At 48.0% G+C, this 21,697-nt stretch overlaps 1 protein-coding gene across 1 annotated transcript in view; it reads left to right on the top strand.

Moving 5' to 3' along the window:
• zmym2 (zinc finger, MYM-type 2) overlaps nt 1-21,697 on the top strand; it is a 50,913-nt gene that overhangs the window by 16,976 nt on the left and 12,240 nt on the right. The window contains exons 3-19 of the mRNA XM_080498572.1: nt 96-273; nt 1,001-1,155; nt 2,525-2,673; nt 2,764-2,926; nt 7,315-7,527; nt 7,643-7,793; nt 10,246-10,361; nt 11,251-11,376; nt 12,175-12,325; nt 12,719-12,891; nt 12,974-13,139; nt 16,406-16,434; nt 17,438-17,579; nt 17,694-17,815; nt 18,601-18,751; nt 18,835-18,977; nt 19,164-19,272. Coding sequence (XP_080354698.1) covers nt 96-273; nt 1,001-1,155; nt 2,525-2,673; nt 2,764-2,926; nt 7,315-7,527; nt 7,643-7,793; nt 10,246-10,361; nt 11,251-11,376; nt 12,175-12,325; nt 12,719-12,891; nt 12,974-13,139; nt 16,406-16,434; nt 17,438-17,579; nt 17,694-17,815; nt 18,601-18,751; nt 18,835-18,977; nt 19,164-19,272 — 2,437 coding nt within the window. The remainder of the gene's footprint in view (nt 1-95; nt 274-1,000; nt 1,156-2,524; nt 2,674-2,763; nt 2,927-7,314; nt 7,528-7,642; nt 7,794-10,245; nt 10,362-11,250; nt 11,377-12,174; nt 12,326-12,718; nt 12,892-12,973; nt 13,140-16,405; nt 16,435-17,437; nt 17,580-17,693; nt 17,816-18,600; nt 18,752-18,834; nt 18,978-19,163; nt 19,273-21,697) is intronic.

Here is a 21,697-nt window from a genome sequence, read left to right as displayed (position 1 = left end):
CGCGCAGCGTCTGGCGCCCGGGTGTTTGGAGCTTGTTGTTGTAGAAAGCGTCACTTCAGGCTCTCCTGTGTGTGTGTGTGCGCGTGTGTGTGCAGGTGGGTGAAGGCCAGGTGGAGGAAAACGGTCTGCAGATCAGCAGCGCGTTCAGCCTGAACCCAGACACCCCATCTGGTCGTCCAACCGCCTCCTTCAACCCCGGGCGGGGCTCGGGCCCCCTGGGGCCCCTGGGCCAGCTGGTCCAGAACGGAGACACGGGGACACACAGCAGAACAGGTAACTGGTGCTTGTTATACCAGAAATGTAATCTGACACTTTACCGAAAAGTCCAGTTCTGTTTTTCTTTATGCTAAAACCGCAAAAAAAGCCAAACGTCTCATCGATGAAATGCGTCACCGTGGGAACACCACGACTGTATGAAGAACCTGCTGGGAGAGGCTCCTCCCCTCTGGATGATGCCCTTTATCACTGCAGTAGATGAAATGTACATTTGTCCAGTGATATTACTCATTATTGTTCCTTTTGTTCTTAATTTATGACCTCATTTCAAATTTAGAGCTTATTGATGCCGAGGAGTTACAAAAGCTCTTGACAATGACTCGTTCACCTGAGTTTCATTGAAGAACACTACAGTCGATCTCCTGATGGCTTCATGGACGTTACGCAACTTTTGGCCTGGAGTATTTATTCGTTCTGCTGTTGACTTGTGCTACATCTTCAACTAATTCATCTAATAAAGGTAGAAAAGTACAAAGGAAGTCCTGATGTAGCTCAATCAACAAATGGCAGTTATTAAAAAAAAAGACCAAAAATGACTTCCCTACACAGAATGATCGTTCAGTCTCCTGTAATCCTGAGACGTTCTGCTCACCTGAAGCCACACCAGTGTACTCGAGTATCTGAGACACCTGAAGCCACTCCAGTGTACTCGAGTATCTGAGACACCTGAACCCACTCCAGTGTACTCGAGTATCTGAGACATGCGCCTCGACTTCTTTTCCAGATTCGTGGATTTCTCAGTCCGCTTCAGTTCCTCGCAACCAAAAACAGACGGGTGTGGACTCTCCGTCGTCAGCCACCTCGCTGCCCAAGCCTGCAGGCCAGTCTTCCTCAGCCACTTCCTCCTCAGGCGCCCAGCCGCAGCCCCGGACCGTCAAGGTGACGTCCTCAGACCTCCACTACTTAACATGAATGAATTGCAGTGGCTGCAGCTCACACCCGGTATCCATACAGTTTGTACGTGAAGCAATACACTCATGAGCTCTTATGTGTCTTTACAAAGTTCATTGTAGACTCGAGGTTTCGAGAGCCTTTCCTCACGGCTCCCAGTTTGTTTTGTTCAGCGACTGAACCTCACAGTGGATCCAAACAGCAGCATGTCTTTGATTTGAACCAGGGGTGTCAAACTGGTTCAGTTGAGGGTCCACATCAACCTGACCTCTGACCTCTGGGGGCCAACAAGTCAAACATCACATGTTAAACTGCAGATCTGGACAAATGCAAAGTCTTTCCTTCTTTTGATCCTTTTGGAACTGCAGGAATTCACCAGTCGATTCTGAAATATACATTAAAGTTAATCAGATATTATATTTGCAACAAAAAAAAACCCTCAGTCACCTTGTCTGGACCTCGTATTTTTATTCAGGATTAAAACAATTTGTCATCACCTGGACATTGTTGTGAGTTTACGTGTCTACAGTGTCACTTCACATAAGTTGGACTCGTTGTTTTATTGTGAAAGGTGTTGTGTCATGTGACCTCCACAGAGGCATTAATTAATTCTGATCAAGGGTGGTTTTCAATGTCATTTTTGCCAATCTAGTGTTTTTAGATCAGCCTCTGTCAGTTTTCATATTTATACTTTAAAAAATATTTTAAAAATCCCATGGCGGCCGGATTAGATCCTCTGGCGGGCCGGTTCTGGCCCCCGGGCCTCGTGTTGGACACCCCTGATTTAACACAATAAGCAGTTACTCACCTCTGCTTTGTGTCACCCAAAGCCTACGATATGGCTTCATCTCACCTGTGACGGTCCAATGTTGACCACCTCGAGAAGAAAGACTCTGATCTTCATATATGATCTCTGATTGCACCACGGACTTCCTGACCCAAATTCCAGATTGAGTCCTTGAGATGAATTGAGTCCATCGATCGAGGACATCTGTCACGTAGACGTGGACTGGCTCTGTGAGTCACAGTCGTGGCTACCAACCTGTGTTCTGGGCTCGACCTTCAGGGCCCGAGATCACCAGCGAGGGCTCGAGACTCACAATTAGTCCTGCGCTTGTCCCAACAAACCACAACACTTGCAGATATATGAAGTACACAGGGTCTTATCTTCAACGCTGCTGCTTTTATATGTTGATGAGTGCAGGTGTGGCACCTTTCTGGAGGAAGTGACGTAGAAAACCTCGATGTATTAGTCGTTTTTCCCTGGTGGCCACTGGTCAGACGTTAACTGTTGGTGGGATCAGGAGCAGTGATGTTCAGTGAAGTCTGGTCTCTGATAGCTGCTGTGTGTTTCCAGGTGACCTGTGCTAATTGTAAGAAGCCTTTAAAGAAGGGCCAGACGGCCTACCAGCGTAAAGGCTCCACCCACCTGTTCTGCTCCACCACCTGTCTCTCCGCCTTCTCACACAAACCCGCCCCCAAGAAGAGCTGCACCATGTGCAAGAAGTGAGTCTGGCTCCAGGCCTGCTGTTCCGCCCTGAGAGGACACTAGTGTCCCTCCGTCCCCTGACCTTTGCTCCGTGTGGTGTCTTTCAGAGACATCACCAACATGAAGGGCACCATCGTGGCCCAGGTGGACTCCAGCGAGTCCTTCCAGGAGTTCTGCAGCACCGGCTGCCTGGGGGCCTACGAGAACAAGCAGAACCCCCCCAAGTCTGGCATCAAGACCAAATGTACCGTCTGCGGCAAGCTGACGGAGGTCAGTCTGATGATACACCTCATCACCTCTCATCGCCTCTCATCACCTCTCATCACCTCTCATCACCTCTCATCACCTCCCATCACCTCCCATCACCTCTACCATCACCTCCCATCACCTCTCATCACCTCTCATCACCTCTCATCACCTCTCATCACCTCCCATCACCATCACCTCTCATCACCTCCATCATCACCATCACCTCTCATCACCTCTCATCACCTCTCATCACCTCTATCATCACCATCACCTCCATCATCACCATCACCTCTCATCACCTCCCATCACCTCTCATCACCTCCCATCACCTACATCACCTCTCATCACCTCCATCATCACCATCACCTCCCATCACCTCTATCATCACCATCACCTCCATCATCACCATCACCTCTCATCACCTCCCATCACCTCTCATCACCTCTCATCACCTCCCATCGCCTCTCATCACCTCCCATCACCTCCCATCACCTCCCATCACCTCTCATCACCTCTCCTCACCTCCCATCACCTCCCATCACCATCACCTCTCATCACCTCCCATCACCTCTCATCACCTCTCATCACCTCCCATCACCTCCCATCACCTCCCATCACCTCTCATCACCTCTCATCACCTCCCATCACCTCCCATCACCTCTCCTCACCTCCCATCACCTCTCATCACCTCTCATCACCTCTCCTCACCTCTCCTCACCTCCCATCACCTCTCATCACCTCTCATCACCTCTCATCACCTCCCATCACCTCTCATCACCTCCCATCACCTCCCATCACCTCTCCTCACCTCTCCTCACCTCCCATCACCTCTCATCACCTCTCATCACCTCTCATCACCTTTTCCACTTTGCTTTTCCTCCCTGAAATCAAAGTATTTCACTGATCAACACATTTATAATCGGTGGCCAATGTACTGTGATTTATTAGTGTTTAGTACTTTAGAATGTTCAGTTTTAGCTGAAATAACCACAGCGGCTTCTAATTAACTGCAATATATATTCAACTTTTCTATTATTTCTTTCTCTTGCACGCTGAATGAGTTGACTAAAGTATTAAAATCTCACAGTGAAATAAACTAAAGCCCCTAAAGTCTCTAAAGGATCAATGAAAATGTCTGAATTGATCCAGAGCATCTGAACATCTGTTAAAGTGTTCATGACGGACCTCATCACATGACACTAGTTTTACCTGGTGAGGTGCAGGTCGGACAAATGTTTTGATTTCTTAAAAGTACACTAAAATAATAACTTTGATAAAAGGTGTGGTGTGTGTGTGTATATTTATATATATATATACTGCTCCAACAATAGGGAACACTAAAGTAACAGCCAGGATCTCCATTAATGAAAGATTGCAGTTGAAAGTCTTTATTCAACATATAGCAGAGTTGAGAACAACATAAGATCAAAGGATCAATATAAAGCTAAAGTATCATGTCCAGACTGGGATCAAAGCATCAGGGACTCCTGGACGTTTGTGGTCCAGGTGTGGTTGGTGGACGGAACCAGACATGATGTCCCCCAGTGGACTGAGGTCTGGGGGACGGACAGGCCAGTCCAGATCACCATGAAGGACTCGGGTCTGGCATGGTCCTGCATCAGAACCAGGTCCCACTGCACCAGCATCTGGTCCCACTGGGTCTGAGGACCTTCCGAGCCACAGCTGTGTGTCTCAGGCGTCCTGTCATGTGTGGAGACGAGTCTCTGTCCCACAATGTCCCCCACCCGTCCTGAGGGACTTTGTCCAGTTGGCTCAGACGTTCATCTCACTCATTCGTCCATCTTCTAGATCTTATCCTGTCCAGGGTCTCGGTCCACTGTCCCCCCTCCCAGCGGTCCCAGAGGACAGTTAGACCCTGGACAGGTCCCCAGTCCATACCGGGACAAACACACACACACACACACACACACACACGGGGGGGGAATTGAGGTACATAAGGAGCCACTGTCATCTTTCATTGGGCTTTTCAAATACAACCAAGTCCAGTTTTGTATCAATCGACCAACTAATGAACCACCAGTCCACCAACCACCTCCCGACCTTTAAACCACTAAATAACTAACTTTTATACAACTCATTTTGATTCAGGTAACCAGTTTTCAACAAACCAACGTGAAGTTTTACCCAATCAACCAATTCACCAGTTCAATACATTTTGCACAACAGACGGATGATCTTTTACCGATTTCACCAAGCAAACGTACAAACCTTCAATATACATTAACCAGCAGGGTGATTCATGTTAACCAGCCTGCCGACTGAACCCTGTCAACCAGAAGCACCTTAATTCAGCCAATCATTCAACTTTCCACTACTTAACCAGTGGAGGATTTCATCAGAGTCTCTCCACCAATCAGAGGAAAACCACAGAGCAGCCATACTTGAAACTACCGCAAGAGCTTGAAACCCAACCGTACTGTTCAAAAGTCTTAATTCCACAATAAGATCACTTTGTCCCGTCGGTATGAAAGATATTGTGTTTCTTTATTAAGACGTTTCAGAAACAGCTCGTATTGAAAAGCTGCTGTTTTTCAAGTAGAACTGAACAGAATTGTTTTTCTTGTAATGGAACCATTTTCACGTTTTCTGAGACAAGTAAATATCTGTTGACCTGATATCACTTGAACGCACTTTTAAATTGGTTATACTTACTTCCTGTGATCAGGCGACGGGATTTTGACGCCACGTTTACGACCTGGGTGTTGAAAATAGTGACGTTTCTCTCTGCAGTTATACATCAGCAGCTACGACTCACCACAATGTTGATTCCTGAAATCTCCGGCCGCAATAGAGATCTGGATAAAATCCACGTCTCCAATTGCATTGAGGGGGGGGGGGATTTACATCACAATTCGTCACTTGGGGTTCGTCTGGAAAGTCCCTCCTGATCTATCAACTCTCACTGAACCTGGAAGCTTTTATGTAGCAGCCATGATGGGTTAAAGGAGGCTCCATGCTTCCTTTAGCCTAGGAAACACTGATGCTTCCTTTAGCCTAGGAAACACTGATGCTTCCTTTAGCCTAGGAAACACTGATGCTTCCTTTAGCCTAGGAAACACTGATGCTTCCTTTAGCCTAGGAAACACTGATGCCTCCTTTAGCCTAGGAAACACTGATGCCTCCTTTAGCCTAGGAAACACTGATGCTTCCTTTAGCCTAGGAAGCACTGATGCTTCCTTTAGAGCCTCCTTTAGGAAACACTGATGCTTCCTTTAGAGCCTCCTTTAGCCTAGGAAACACTGATGCCTCCTTTAGCCTAGGAAACACTGATGCTTCCTTTAGCCTAGGAAGCACTGATGCTTCCTTTAGAGCCTCCTTTAGGAAACACTGATGCTTCCTTTAGAGCCTCCTTTAGCCTAGGAAACACTGATGCTTCCTTTAGCCTAGGAAACACTGATGCTTCCTTTAGAACCTCCTTTAGCCTAGGAAGCACTGATGCTTCCTTTAGAGCCTCCTTTAGGAAACACTGATGCTTCCTTTAGAGCCTCCTTTAGGAAACACTGACGCTTCCTTTAGAGCCTCCTTTAGGAAACACTGACGCTTCCTTTAGAGCCTCCTTTAGCCTAGGAAACACTGACACTTCCTTTAGCCTAGGAAACACTGATGCTTCCTTTAGCCTAGGAAACACTGATGCTTCCTTTAGCCTAGGAAGCACTGATGCTTCCTTTAGAGCCTCCTTTAGGAAACACTGATGCTTCCTTTAGAGCCTCCTTTAGCCTAGGAAACACTGATGCTTCCTTTAGCCTAGGAAACACTGATGCTACCTTTAGAGCCTCCTTTAGCCTAGGAAACACTGATGCTTCCTTTAGAACCTCCTTTAGCCTAGGAAACACTGATGCTTCCTTTAGAGCCTCCTTTAGGAAACACTGATGCTTCCTTTACCAAAGGAGAGCAGCTCCTGCTGCCCTACGATTCCTTGTCGCGCCAACATTTAAAGGGACCTGCTCATCAGAGCAACTCCTTTAGGAAGCTTCCTAACACCTTTCCTTCATCCAGCTGAAGGTAAAGTCCAGAGATCAGGAGGAAGGAGGGACTTTTCAGACAGATCCATGGTGTTTGTTTCCAGGATTCTGATTGGCTCATGTCTTCATGCTTCCTGTACACTGCCCCCTACAGGTTTGGCTGCTCATAGCAGCTTTGAACCAGATATATATGTGGGTCAGTGCAATGAAGGTTTATTTTGTAAACATAGAAGGAAACATTCGTTTTTATACAACCAAGGTGTGAGTAAAGGTGGCCTGAGAGTGTTTCTGGTCATGTGTCTTCCATTTGTGTGGATGCAACATTTTGGAAAAGCTGTTGAGGGTCTTTTCAACATCTGACATTTCTATAATTGCCGTTTCTCCTCAACTCTATATCCTCTTCTGCTTATTTCTGTTTGTCTCAAGATCCGGCACGAGGTCAGCTTTAAGAATGTGACTCATAAAATCTGCAGCGACACGTGTTTCAACGTCTACCGCAGGGCTAACGGGCTGATCATGAACTGCTGCGAGCAATGCGGCGACTACCTGCCCAGCCGCGCGTCGGCCAACCACTTTGTGTTGGTGGACGGGCAACAGAAGCGCTTCTGCTGTCAGAACTGCATCAAAGAGTTCAAGCAGGTGACGTGGGGTCGTGGCTGTTTGACGTCTTTCTTTTAGCCAGAAAATTCAAGCGCTCGCGACCATTATTCTAGTTTTGACATGTGTAACACCCCCCCCCCACATTGTGTCACAGGCCAACAGCAAACTTGCAAGCTGTCTGACCTGCAAAACATTCATCAAGACCGGGGAGGTGCTGCACAGCCTGGGCTCCGGCGGGACCATGGGCTCCTACTGCTCAGTCAACTGTCTGAACAAGGGCAAGCTGGTGTCCACCTCCTTCTTCAGTGAGTATCCTGAACCCCCCCCCCCCCCCCCCCTCCGTCACTCTGCACTTTCTCCAGGGAAGCTTCTCAAAGATGTTTGTATCTTCTTCACCTAAAGGGCTCCACTTTGTTTTGAGTTTCCGTCGCGGTCCTCAGCAGGTAGAGTTCTCACACTTCACTGATGTCTGGAGGAACAGTTGCTCTGCTGTCAGTCTGCAGCTGTGTGCTCCACCTTCCATGTGTAGGGAACATGTTGTTTAGTGGGGGAACATGGGAAGAAGCATTTCCTTTATTTCTTTTAAGATTGTGTTCTAATAGAGACTCGCCACTTTGAGCAGACGCAGCAAGAAAACAGGCGATGAATTTAAAGGACTTGTCTCGTGGCTCTTGGACTGTGAGGGACGGAACTGAAGTCCCAGCGTCTATAAATCTCTTTGTTTTGGGGGTTTTTCCTCATTTTTGCAGTTCCTTTCTCCTCTCTTCTTTTGATAGCACGGGAAACGACGTCAAGCAGAACCGATTAGTCAGGATTGACGTCAGTCTATCACAGAAATGTGCTCAAATATCAGACTGTGTTTGACGTGCACGAGGCTCCTCGTGGGTCCAGAACCATCACAACCAGTTGATCCAGTACCCGCTGGCTCTCGGCCCTCTGGTTTAATGGAGGATCTAATTCAGTGTTTTTCAACCTTTTTGAGCCAAGGCACACTTTTTTGTTTGTAAAACTCTGGAGTCACACCACCACCCGGAAATGTTAAAATGGTAAACTGTGTAGCCTCTATTAACAATATAAAGTCTTTCTCATCAAAGTTTGATCAACAGGAATCCAGTAAATCCAGAAAGCAAGGACTTTTTTTAATAGTGACTCCCTCAGTGTGAAACCTGGACCTGATGGATGAAGAGCTGAGATCCTGGTTCACATTCTTCCTTTTCAAAAACTTCTCCATCACTGTCACTGACACAGTACTTTGATACAAGATGGTAGCAGGAGGTGGAGATGAACCACACTGACGTCTGTCACTTTACATTTCACCGGCAAAGTTCTGTGCTGCCCTCTAGTGGTGAAGAGTATTTATACATGATGACTCTGCAACACACTGTCGCTGTGAGAGCAAATGATTTTTAGAAAATAATGTGAAATGTGATCATTTCCCCTGACGATCTGGAGGAAACACCAGTGTGGTGGAGCAGAGGGTGAACACCACTGGATTAAATGACGGGGTTCCTGGATGAACTGGATCATTTCAATCAGTTAAAATGTCAGCACTGATTTTAACATGCATGACAGATTTTTCTACTTGAAATAAACATCCAATTAGAGCTTCTCATTGATTTGGCCACCGGATTTCCCATGAGCCCTCACTGTGCTCATAATTGTCTCTCTGGTAGTGAGACTGATCAGGTTGCTCGTCTCTGACCTTTCTCTGCAGGTTCTCTGCTTCTGAAAAGGTTCCGCTGACCTTTGTTGCTCGTGCTCCGTCTGCGGCCTCGAGCCCCACGAGCGTTATGCAAATCCTGTTCACCATGTGGAGGGAAGTAATGAATATGGATGCATTACTATTACTATTACTATTCCTGGGGCACAAACAAGTGACTGTGACCAGTAAGGGGAGGAGCCACAGTCTTTGTGTTGAGAGGAAGTTGAATTTGTGCTGTTTTAGATAGTCGTGTTTTATTGCATTAGAAGTGAACGAGCCCAGGAAGCAACGTGGTTCCAAAAGCTCACGAATCGAAGGTCTTTTCAATATGTAGGGTGAGTTTTCGTCACTTCCAGTCACTCTGGGCGTCGCCAGGAGTTGTCGACGCCGTGGAGGTAAAGAGGAGAGATGAACCTGATAACCAACTTAAATTTTCAACCCGCTGGAAATTTCACTCCGAATTTCACTTCCAGAGCCACGAGGCAAGTTCCTCAAACCACCGGCTTGTTTTCCAACAGCGTCTAAAAAAAAACATGCTTGAAGAGTAGAAACGTTGGGTTTTTTTGTAATCAACTTTTTATTTGGAAAACACATGGGTAGACACCATTTCACTTGTACAATTTTACAGTACCCTTGGACCCGTCCTCATTGTCTTTCAGTAAATAAAATGAACAGAGAACGAACAGAAACCATAACCAAGAAGAGTCCAAGTGTCTCAGTCCACACCGTCCTCCCGACTTCTCCATTTTCTCCATGATGATTGGAAAAAAGGAAAGAAAAAAAAGGGGAGGGGGGGGGGGGGGGCTCATCTCCTCATTATGCTTTTAGCACCTGATCCACACACATTTCTTTTTAAAATGTTGGCACACCTAATAGGATATCAGTTGAAATCTGATCTCACTGTTTTGACATCTCCTGTCCATTCAGACCAAAGCTTATAAAATGTGTCTTTTTTTCACCCCTGAGGGAAAACCATAATTTTTCCATTATATAAGAAACGTTGTTTTGAATCCAGATGCATCTTGTGTGTTTCAACGTTTGCCGCCTGTGTGCAGATACAGAGCCCAGCTGCCACTTCTGTAAGAGGAACTCCTTACCGCAGTACCAGGCCACGCTGCCAGAGGGGAACATTCTCAACTTCTGCAGCTCGCAGTGCGTCACCAAGTTTCAGGTAGGGACTCGTTTGGTATTTCTAACTGGGGGGGGTTTTCTCACATCCTGCTCTCTGGATGTCTGGTCGCTCGTCGCTGTTTATTACGTTGAAGAAAACACCATGCAGCTAAAAACAACAAGGCATCCGTGGTGTTTGTCACTCGACGGTCCAAGTGACCTGGTCAAACACGACATGCTTGTAAATAATACTTCAGTTATCCTCTATTTTTGAATGTGGGGATTTCTCTGCTTCATTACAAGTATAAAGGAGTAAAGGATCATTACTAAATACAGACTTTGTTCCCATTAACACGACAATGTTTCCAAGTAAAAACTGAAATCTTTCGTGGTGTTTTTTTGGGTTTCTGTTTCCACGACGACGGTGCTCAGTCACCGGAAACACAACTTTTAGAAAATGCTCTGCAGCCGTCTCTGTGAAAACGCAACATTTCTGAAGTGCATGTCCACAACGACCAAAGTCAATACTTCTTCTGCACATAAACAATAACAAACATGGAGATTCTCCTGGAACTGAGCCGTCACCCTCATAACAACTTGTTTGTCCATGTAGTCATCATCATTAACGTTTAAAGCATGTTGTTCCAGACGTGTCTGGATTCAGTACAGAAACAAACAACAGCACCCACTAGTGGCCTCACCAACTAACTACATTATTTTCAGCAGTTTGCTGCATTTCCACTTGAAATGTTGTGGTGTGAACGGGACCTGAATTCACGTTGTGACGTGACTCTTATAATAGCCCACTTTGCATATATTTCTCTCTTTTTGTGAAAACACCTTGTTTCAGCCGATAAAGTGATTAGCTGCAGTGTTGTTGGTGTGTTTTGATCTGCAGTACAAAGGAAGTTGTTAAACATGAAGTGGTGTGTGGATGTCCATGTCTACAGAATGCGACTCTTCCACCAGCCACCAATGGACAGACGCCTCCTTCCACCACCAACAACACCGTCCAGCTGAAGTGTAACTACTGTCGAGGAACGTTCAGCCTGAAGCCCGAGACTCTGGAGTGGGAGGTAGGAGGACGCCATGACACACTGACAGCAAGCTTCCTTCGTGATTCACTAATGACTGGATGCTTGAGGCACTAGATTCACTAGGAAGGCCAGTGGGAGATTGTTTTACAACCTTCTTCAGCTCTCTGGACAAAACAATTAACTAATGATAGATAGATAGATAATTACTTTACTCATCCCCGAAGGGAAATTGTCTTGTTGCAGCAGTCTGGTACATACAAATATTATAAAATACAATAGAATAGAAATAAAAGTAAAAAATAAAAATATAAAAATATCTGAGTATAAGTCATAAAGTGAAACACAGAACGGAACATGGACACTTAGAAATAAGACGAGATAAAAGCAAGATAAATAAATGGTAAGGTGCAGTGGCAGCCATTAGAAGTAGGCATTATATAATAATAATAACAATAATACAGATAATAACAATGTGTAATAGTGTATAATGCTCGTGTATAGTACTACTAATAGTGGTAGCAATAATATAACAATAACAATATATATATATATATATATATATATCAGTAATAATAATAATACCAATAGTAATAGTATACTTATAATAATAATAATACCAATGCAATATGCCATATGAACTATATGATATAATATAAGTATAATGTAATTTAGTCCAGGTGGTGATGGAGGCTCTGACGGAGGGAGAAGAGTTAAAACAGTTAAAAGTTAAAACAGTAACTGTCAGATCAGTTTATATTATAAAGGAGTTGAGTTGTACATTTTCCACTCCTCCTGTCCCCCGAGAAGCAATGCAGCACATCATCTTGTGTGTCTCAGGACAAAGTGTACCAGTTCTGTAGTAAGACGTGCTGCGAGGACTACAAGAAGCTGCACTGCATCGTGACGTTCTGCGAGTACTGCCAGGAGGAGAAGACGCTGCACGAGATGGTCAACTTCTCCGGGGTCAAGAGAACGTTCTGCAGTGAAGGTACTTGTTGCGTCTCTTCTTCACGGTACTTCACACATCTGTCATTTGTTAACGTCGCTTTTTTTCAGTTCCGAGGAGTCGTTATTGACCCATGTTGTCTCCTTTTCAACGTATGTTTAGAGGAGTTTTCTTTTTACTGGATTGTTTTAATTTATATGTATTTTTTATTTTTATATTTACATATTCTTTTTTTTGGGCTCTTTTTTGCTCTTGTTTAGATATTTACATATGTTTACATATTTGAATTCCTTAGTTTTATAAGTTCTGCACCTTGTGTTTCCCCCTGGGGGGGGAATAAAGCCCTCTGCTCTACATGTTCTATTTCCAGTCTTGTTTTCCCGTAAACCTGTCCAGGTATTTCATGGATATTTCTGTTTCCCCCTGCATCTCCAGGCTGTAAGCTGTTATTTAAGCAGGACTTCATCAAGCGCCTGGGCTTGAAGTGCGTGAGCTGCAACCACTGCAGCCAGCTGTGTAAACGAGGTCTGACGCGGCAGCTGGGCGGCTTGACGCGGGACTTCTGCAGCGAGGCCTGCGCCAAGAAGTTCCACGACTGGTACCACAAGGTGGGCTCACGCACAGTGAGACACCAGCACACGTGGTGCTGCAGGAACGCCCTGACCTGCCCTGTCTGTCTGTGGCCACTAGGCGGCGAGGTGCGACTGCTGCAAGGTGCAGGGCAACCTGACGGAGTCGGTGATGTGGAGGATGGAGATGAAGCAGTTCTGTGACCAGGAGTGTCTCCTGAAGTTCTACTGCCAGCAGAACGAGCCCATCATGGTCACTCAGAAGGGCCCCGAGAACAGCAGCCTGGGTGAGAACAGCAGCCTGGGGGAGAACAGTAGCCTGGGTGAGAACAGTAGCCTGGGGGAGAACAGTAGCCTGGGTGAGAACAGTAGCCTGGGTGAGAACAGTAGCCTGGGTGAGCCTGGGTGAGAACAGTAGCCTGGGTGAGAACAGTAGCCTGGGGGAGAACAGTAGCCTGGGGGAGAACAGTAGCCTGGGGGAGAACAGCAGCCTGGGTGAGAACAGTAGCCTGGGTGAGCCTGGGTCAGAACAGCAGCCTGGGTGAGAACAGCAGCCTGGGTGAGAACAGCAGCCTGGGTGAGAACAGTAGCCTGGGTGAGAACAGTAGCCTGGGGGAGAACAGTAGCCTGGGGGAGAACAGCAGCCTGGGTGAGCCTGGGTGAGAACAGCAGCCTGGGTGAGAACAGTAGCCTGAGTGAGCCTGGGTGAGAACAGTAGCCTGGGTGAGAACAGTAGCCTGGGTGAGCCTGGGTCAGAACAGCAGCCTGGGTGAGAACAGCAGCCTGGGTGAGCCTGGGTCAGAACAGCAGCCTGGGTGAGAACAGCAGCCTGGGTGAGAACAGCAGCCTGGGTGAGAACAGTAGCCTGGGGGAGAACAGCAGCCTGGGTGAGCCTGGGTGAGAACAGCAGCCTGGGTGAGAACAGTAGCCTGGGTGAGAACAGTAGCCTGGGTCAGAACAGCAGCCTGGGTGAGAACAGCAGCCTGGGTGAGCCTGGGTGAGAACAGTAGCCTGGGTGAGAACAGCAGCCTGGGTGAGAACAGTAGCCTAGGTGAGCCTGGGGGAGAACAGCAGCCTGGGTGAGCCTGGGTGAGAACAGCAGCCTGAGTGAGAACAGCAGCCTGGGTGAGAACAGCAGCCTGGGTGAGCCTGGGTGAGAACAGCAGCCTGGGTGAGAACAGTAGCCTGGGTGAGCCTGGGTGAGAACAGTAGCCTGGGTGAGCCTGGGTGAGAACAGCAGCCTGGGGGAGAACAGCAGCCTGGGGGAGAACAGTAGCCTGGGTGTGAACAGTAGCCTGGGTGTGAACAGTAGCCTGGGTGTGAACAGTAGCCTGGGGGAGAACAGCAGCCTGGGGGAGAACAGCAGCCTGGGAGAGAACAGCAGCCTGGGGGAGAACAGTAGCCTGGGGAGAACAGTAGCCTGGGGGAGAACAGCAGCCTGGGTGAGCCTGGGTGAGAACAGCAGCCTGGGTGAGCCTGGGTGAGAACAGCAGCCTGGGTGAGCCTGGGGGAGAACAGCAGCCTGGGTGAGAACAGTAGCCTGGGTGAGAACAGTAGCCTGAGTGAGCCTGGGTGAGAACAGTAGCCTGGGTGAGCCTGGGTCAGAACAGCAGCCTGGGTGAGAACAGCAGCCTGGGTGAGAACAGTAGCCTGGGGGAGAACAGCAGCCTGGGTGAGCCTGGGTGAGAACAGCAGCCTGGGTGAGAACAGTAGCCTGGGTGAGAACAGTAGCCTGGGTCAGAACAGCAGCCTGGGTGAGAACAGCAGCCTGGGTGAGCCTGGGTGAGAACAGTAGCCTGGGTGAGAACAGCAGCCTGGGTGAGAACAGTACCCTAGGTGAGCCTGGGGGAGAACAGCAGCCTGAGTGAGAACAGCAGCCTGGGTGAGAACAGCAGCCTGGGTGAGCCTGGGTGAGAACAGTAGCCTGGGTGAGCCTGGGTGAGAACAGCAGCCTGGGGGAGAACAGCAGCCTGGGGGAGAACAGCAGCCTGGGGGAGAACAGTAGCCTGGGTGTGAACAGTAGCCTGGGTGTGAACAGCAGCCTGGGGGAGAACAGCAGCCTGGGGGAGAACAGCAGCCTGGGGGAGAACAGCAGCCTGGGGGAGAACAGTAGCCTGGGGAGAACAGTAGCCTGGGGGAGAACAGCAGCCTGGGGGAGAACAGCAGCCTGGGGGAGAACAGCAGCCTGGGGAGAACAGTAGCCTGGGGGAGAACAGCAGCCTGGGGGAGCCTGGGTGAGAACAGCAGCCTGGGTGAGCCTGGGTGAGAACAGCAGCCTGGGTGAGCCTGGGGGAGAACAGCAGCCTGGGGGAGAACAGCAGCCTGGGGGAGAACAGTAGCCTGGGGAGAACAGTAGCCTGGGGAGAACAGTAGCCTGGGGAGAACAGCAGCCTGGGTGAGCCTGGGTGAGAACAGCAGCCTGGGTGAGCCTGGGTGAGAACAGCAGCCTGGGTGAGCCTGGGGGAGAACAGCAGCCTGGGTGAGAACAGTAGCCTGGGTGAGAACAGTAGCCTGAGTGAGCCTGGGTGAGAACAGTAGCCTGGGTGAGAACAGTAGCCTGGGTGAGCCTGGGTCAGAACAGCAGCCTGGGTGAGAACAGCAGCCTGGGTGAGAACAGTAGCCTGGGGGAGAACAGCAGCCTGGGTGAGCCTGGGTGAGAACAGCAGCCTGGGTGAGAACAGTAGCCTGGGTGAGAACAGTAGCCTGGGTCAGAACAGCAGCCTGGGTGAGAACAGCAGCCTGGGTGAGCCTGGGTGAGAACAGCAGCCTGGGTGAGAACAGTACCCTAGGTGAGCCTGGGGGAGAACAGCAGCCTGAGTGAGAACAGCAGCCTGGGTGAGAACAGCAGCCTGGGTGAGCCTGGGTGAGAACAGCAGCCTGGGTGAGCCTGGGTGAGAACAGTAGCCTGGGTGAGCCTGGGTGAGAACAGCAGCCTGGGGGAGAACAGCAGCCTGGGGGAGAACAGCAGCCTGGGGGAGAACAGTAGCCTGGGGGAGAACAGCAGCCTGGGGGAGAACAGCAGCCTGGGTGAGAACAGTAGCCTGGGGGAGAACAGCAGCCTGGGGGAGAACAGCAGCCTGGGGGAGAACAGCAGCCTGGGGGAGAACAGTAGCCTGGGGAGAACAGTAGCCTGGGGGAGAACAGCAGCCTGGGGGAGAACAGCAGCCTGGGGGAGAACAGCAGCCTGGGGAGAACAGTAGCCTGGGGGAGAACAGCAGCCTGGGTGAGCCTGGGTGAGAACAGCAGCCTGGGTGAGCCTGGGCGAGAACAGCAGCCTGGGTGAGCCTGGGTGAGAACAGCAGCCTGGGTGAGCCTGGGGGAGAACAGCAGCCTGGGGGAGAACAGCAGCCTGGGGGAGAACAGTAGCCTGGGGAGAACAGTAGCCTGGGGAGAACAGCAGCCTGGGTGAGCCTGGGTGAGAACAGTTTGGCCTCCTGCCAACAGCAAAGGGCTTTTTTCTGCTAGAAAGTCAAAGAGCAAATGTTTTGTGAACGGATGAAACGACGTGACTCTTCTGCTGATGACAAGATGTGATGTTTCATTTCCTCCTCAGGACTCGAGGGCCAAACAGCCAAGGTCGGGGTAAGACAGCGTTTGTACTACGAATTAGACAATTAAACCCTTCAACTTGAATTTCTTACTGCTTCTGTTGATGTTTACATGTATTTACTGCAAGGGTGTCATCAAAGTGGTTATATGGTGGGTGGGTGGGTGGATGGATGGATGGGTAGGGAGGTAGGGAGGAGGGTGGGTAGGGAGGTAGGGAGGTGGGTGGGTAGGGAGGTAGGGAGGTGGTTTGGTGACTAGGTAGACACTTGACACATATTTATTCAGTGTCCATCACATCAGTCTTTGTGTTAAAACTCCACTATGAACACTGGAGAAGCTTTGGCAGAAGAAGCAAAGCAGCAGGTTTCTTCCTGCTACTGGAAGAAACCTGCAGACTGAGAAATGGAGAATAAGATCAAACGTCATTCGTCCCACACGGGAACGTGGTTTATCCCAGCAGCTCCACGTCACCTTATGAAACAAGAATATTAGAAAATGTTCATTAAAATATATTGTGAATTACTGACAGCAAATTATACAATAATAAGAATATATGATGAAAGCACATTAGTGTTTAGAGCAGGGGTGTCAAACCTGCAGCCCTGCATGTTTTCCACGTCTCCCTGCTGGAGGCAGTGAGCGGCTGGTCGTCTGGTTCTGCTGGACCAGGTGAGGAACCAGCAGGACATTCAGGTGTGTGGAAGCAGGGAGACGTGGAAAACATGCAGGGCTGCGACCCTCCAGGCTCTCAGTTCAACACGTTTATTTACAGCATGAAGGAAATGCCATCATTCATTTGTGTTGATCAGTTGTGGTTGGTTAGATTGTAAAGTGAAGAACAGGACAGACACCAGTGAAACAAACTACTGAGATGATTGATCATTTAATATATCGGTTTATATCTGAATTGTTTCTTTGTTGATAATCATCAATGCCTTTTTATTTCTTGTCTATGTATTACAACTCTGTATGCTTTGAGTGTCTGTTGCACAACAGGATAAACTGTTTCCACGTGTTTTGACCTTCCCGGTTGCAGATGGTGAACCAGAGCACTGCAGCGTTCCCCGGCGGAGGTTTGGTGAGGGACGTGAAGAACAAGGCTGTGCTCTGCAAGCCGCTCACCCTGACCAAGGCCACCTACTGCAAACCACACATGCAGAGTAAACTCCTACAAACAGGTACAAGCTGAAGACGTGTGGGAAAGAAATGCTTTATAGCATGACCTGTTGCTTTAAATAGCCATTTTTCGTTTTCTTAATTATGTTAATGAGAATGTATATTTGTGTCCATAGATGTGGACGATGGCGTGAAGAGGGAGTTTGTTCCTGTGCCCATCCCTGTGCCAGTCTTCATCCCCATGCCTATGAATATGTATTCCCAGGTTACTCCTGCTCCACTTTCCTTTCCTGTGCCGGTAAGACCTGAGCTCACGACGGAGCCCGATGTATGGAGATATGTCATTTATTGATCCAGTAAAGGCTTTAATCAGCTGAGGAAATAGATTTTGACAAATGTTTTTGCTGCACACAGAACAGATATTTCACGCTGTTTCTGTGATTTCACTTGGAAAAAGCTTTGAGTTTAGCACGGCGACGTTTTGAAAATGAGCTCCGTCGACTCAAACACTGACAACGTACTTTATACGTGGAGTCACTTCTGGCCACTAGTGGCTGCTGTTGGTAGTTTTTGTGCTGAAACCACACACGAGAACAACATGCTAGGAAGATTAGCAATAGCGAGGACGTTAGCATGGCGGTGACTGAACTCTACATCTACCAGGACGATACGGACTGGGAGTCACGACACTCCTTGTCCGTCTACTGAGCGCGTGCAGAACAGCTCTGTGACGCACATGAGCTGCAGCAGCGTGTCCGCCGTCTTCCCGGAGAGGGAAACCCCCCCCCCCCCCCCCCCCCCCGGCGTTTTCACAAAGATGCGTTTACACGGAGATGGATTTAGAGCGTTTTCAGGAAGTTGTGTTTCCCGTGGCTCTGAGTGCCGTTGTTGTGAGAACGGAAACCCAGAACTGTACGGAGGCTGAGGGGGGAAGCTTGTCCCCTGGACTGGGGGGGACACTGGAGAGGACAAGAAGCAGCAGGAAAGACAAATCTTTGAAATGAAGTGTGCTGGGGTTGGTTGTGGTCTGAGAAACTGTCCTCCTCAACAGAGGCTTGATTCCTTCCGTCCTGTGTCTTCCAGCTCCCGGTGCCGGTGTTCCTGCCCACCACCCTGCAGGGGGCCGAGCAGATCATCCAGACCATCAGGGAGCTGAAGAACAAGGTGTCGTCTCGTGGCGTGGAGGCCGACCAGGAGTCCCTGGGCCAGACGCTGGACGAGGATCAGAAGCCAGGTGAAAGAGAACACGTCAGAACGTGATGATGGACCTCCTGCTGTGCAAAGCTTTAAAACAAACAAACTGTGTTTTCCATAAAGCTGCAGAAAGTCCAGGAGGCGTGGACGGGTCTGACTGTTCTGAAGACGTGAAGCTGGTGAAGGTGAAGGAGGAGCGGCGGCCACACCACTCCCCCGGAGACAGCAGCAGCCCGGAGGAGGAGGAGGAGGAGAAGGAGGAGAGAGAGGAGGACGAGGAGAAGAAGGAGGAGGAGGAGAAGGAGGAGAGAGAGGAGGACGAGGAGAAGAAGGAGGAGGAGGAGGAGAAGGAGGTTGAGGAGGAGGAGAAGAAGGAGGATGAGGAGGAGGAGGAGAAGGAGGTTGAGGAGGAGGAGAAGAAGGAGGATGAGGAGGAGGAGAAGAAGGAGGACAAGGAGGAGGAGAGAGAGGAGGACGAGGAGAAGAAGGAGGAGGAGGAAGAGGAGGACGAGGATGAAAAGTATGAGCCTGACCTTGACCTGGAGGCCGACTTCCCCCAAGGTGAACACGCTGGTGGTTTTGACTCACCTCAACACCTATAATGCTCTTTTGAATGTGTTTCAGCATCAACATCAGCATTCAGACCTAATTAAGCTTCTGTTTGGTCCCGTCATATTGACACAACTGGTACATTTCTCACATTTCATTTTAAAGCAGCTGAAGTGCCAATATACTTATATTTTGTGTAATTAACCTCTTTTGAAGTGTTTCATGTTCTTTTTCCACGGCAAGAGTTTATCAAGGTTTGACTAACCAGTTCACATCATGAAATAATATCAGATTATTGAGTTTCTGACTCTGTCTGCACGTATTTACTGTTTAGTGAAGCAGCTGTTATGTAATAATGTCTGTCTGCAAGAGGGTTTCAAAGGATCAGGACAGAAATTGAGATAAAACTCTTCCCTGTTATTGTTGTCATCAATCTTCTCTGCAGAGATTTGATGGTTTGACATAATATCCAGAGTGTGAAGCCATAGAAACGTACGTCGTCTCTCTGGCCTGTTGAGCTAATCAAACTCATATTATGGGGTCAGGATAGAATGAAAGCTTGCATCTTTATTTGTCTGGTGTTGTGGATTTCTGTTAGTGAGTCAAGCTGGTGAATCATTATAAAGAAGGTGAAGCAGTTGTTTAATCTGCTGAGGAAGAAGGTGAAGCAGTTTAATATGAAGAGGAAGAAGGTGAAGCAGTTTAATCTGAAGAGGAAGAAGGTGAAGCAGTTTAATCTGAAGAGGAAGAAGGTGAAGCAGTTTAATCTGAAGAGGAAGAAGGTGAAGCAGTTTAATCTGAAGAGGAAGAAGGTGAAGCAGTTTAATCTGAAGAGGAAGAAGGTGAAGCAGTTTAATCTGAAGAGGAAGAAGGTGAAGCAGTTTAATCTGCAGAGGAAGAAGGTGAAGCAGTTTAATCTGCAGAGGAAGAAGGTGAAGCAGTTTAATCTGAAGAGGAAGAAGGTGAAGCAGTTTAATCTGAAGAGGAAGAAGGTGAAGCAGTTTAATCTGAAGAGGAAGAAGGTGAAGCAGTTTAATCTGCAGAGGAAGAAGGTGAAGCAGTTTAATCTGAAGAGGAAGAAGGTGAAGCAGTTTAATCTGCAGAGGAAGAAGGTGAAGCAGTTTAATCTGAAGAGGAAGAAGGTGAAGCTGTTTAATCTGCAGAGGAAGAAGGTGAAGCAGTTTAATCTGAAGAGGAAGAAGGTGAAGCAGTTTAATCTGCAGAGGAAGAAGGTGAAGCAGTTTAATCTGAAGAGGAAGAAGGTGAAGCAGTTTAATCTGAAGAGGAAGAAGGTGAAGCAGTTTAATCTGAAGAGGAAGAAGGTGAAGCAGTTTAATCTGAAGAGGAAGAAGGTGAAGCAGTTTAATCTGCTGAGGAAGAAGGTGAAGCAGTTTAATCTGCTGAGGAAGAAGGTGAAGCAGTTTAATCTGCTGAGGAAGAAGGTGAAGCAGTTTAATCTGAAGAGGAAGAAGGTGAAGCAGTTTAATCTGAAGAGGAAGAAGGTGAAGCAGTTTAATCTGCTGAGGAAGAAGGTGAAGCAGTTTAATCTGAAGAGGAAGAAGGTGAAGCAGTTTAATCTGAAGAGGAAGAAGGTGAAGCAGTTTAATCTGAAGAGGAAGAAGGTGAAGCAGTTTAATCTGCAGAGGAAGAAGGTGAAGCAGTTTAATCTGAAGAGGAAGAAGGTGAAGCAGTTTAATCTGAAGAGGAAGAAGGTGAAGCAGTTTAATCTGAAGAGGAAGAAGGTGAAGCAGTTTAATCTGAAGAGGAAGAAGGTGAAGCAGTTTAATCTGAAGAGGAAGAAGGTGAAGCAGTTTAATCTGCTGAGGAAGAAGGTGAAGCAGTTTAATCTGCTGAGGAAGAAGGTGAAGCAGTTTAATCTGAAGAGGAAGAAGGTGAAGCAGTTTAATCTGAAGAGGAAGAAGGTGAAGCAGTTTAATCTGCTGAGGAAGAAGGTGAAGCAGTTTAATCTGCTGAGGAAGAAGGTGAAGCAGTTTAATCTGAAGAGGAAGAAGGTGAAGCAGTTTAATCTGAAGAGGAAGAAGGTGAAGCAGTTTAATCTGCTGAGGAAGAAGGTGAAGCAGTTTAATCTGAAGAGGAAGAAGGTGAAGCAGTTTAATCTGAAGAGGAAGAAGGTGAAGCAGTTTAATCTGCTGAGGAAGAAGGTGAAGCAGTTTAATCTGCTGAGGAAGAAGGTGAAGCAGTTTAATCTGCAGAGGAAGAAGGTGAAGCAGTTTAATCTGAAGAGGAAGAAGGTGAAGCAGTTTAATCTGAAGAGGAAGAAGGTGAAGCAGTTTAATCTGCTGAGGAAGAAGGTGAAGCAGTTTAATCTGAAGAGGAAGAAGGTGAAGCAGTTTAATCTGCTGAGGAAGAAGGTGAAGCAGTTTAATCTGAAGAGGAAGAAGGTGAAGCAGTTGTTTAATCTGAAGAGGAAGAAGGT

This window comes from Blennius ocellaris, assembly GCF_963422515.1.
Source record: "Blennius ocellaris genome assembly, chromosome: 6".
Lineage (NCBI taxonomy): Eukaryota > Metazoa > Chordata > Actinopteri > Blenniiformes > Blenniidae > Blennius > Blennius ocellaris.
This window is presented reverse-complemented; position numbering and strand designations above follow the sequence as displayed.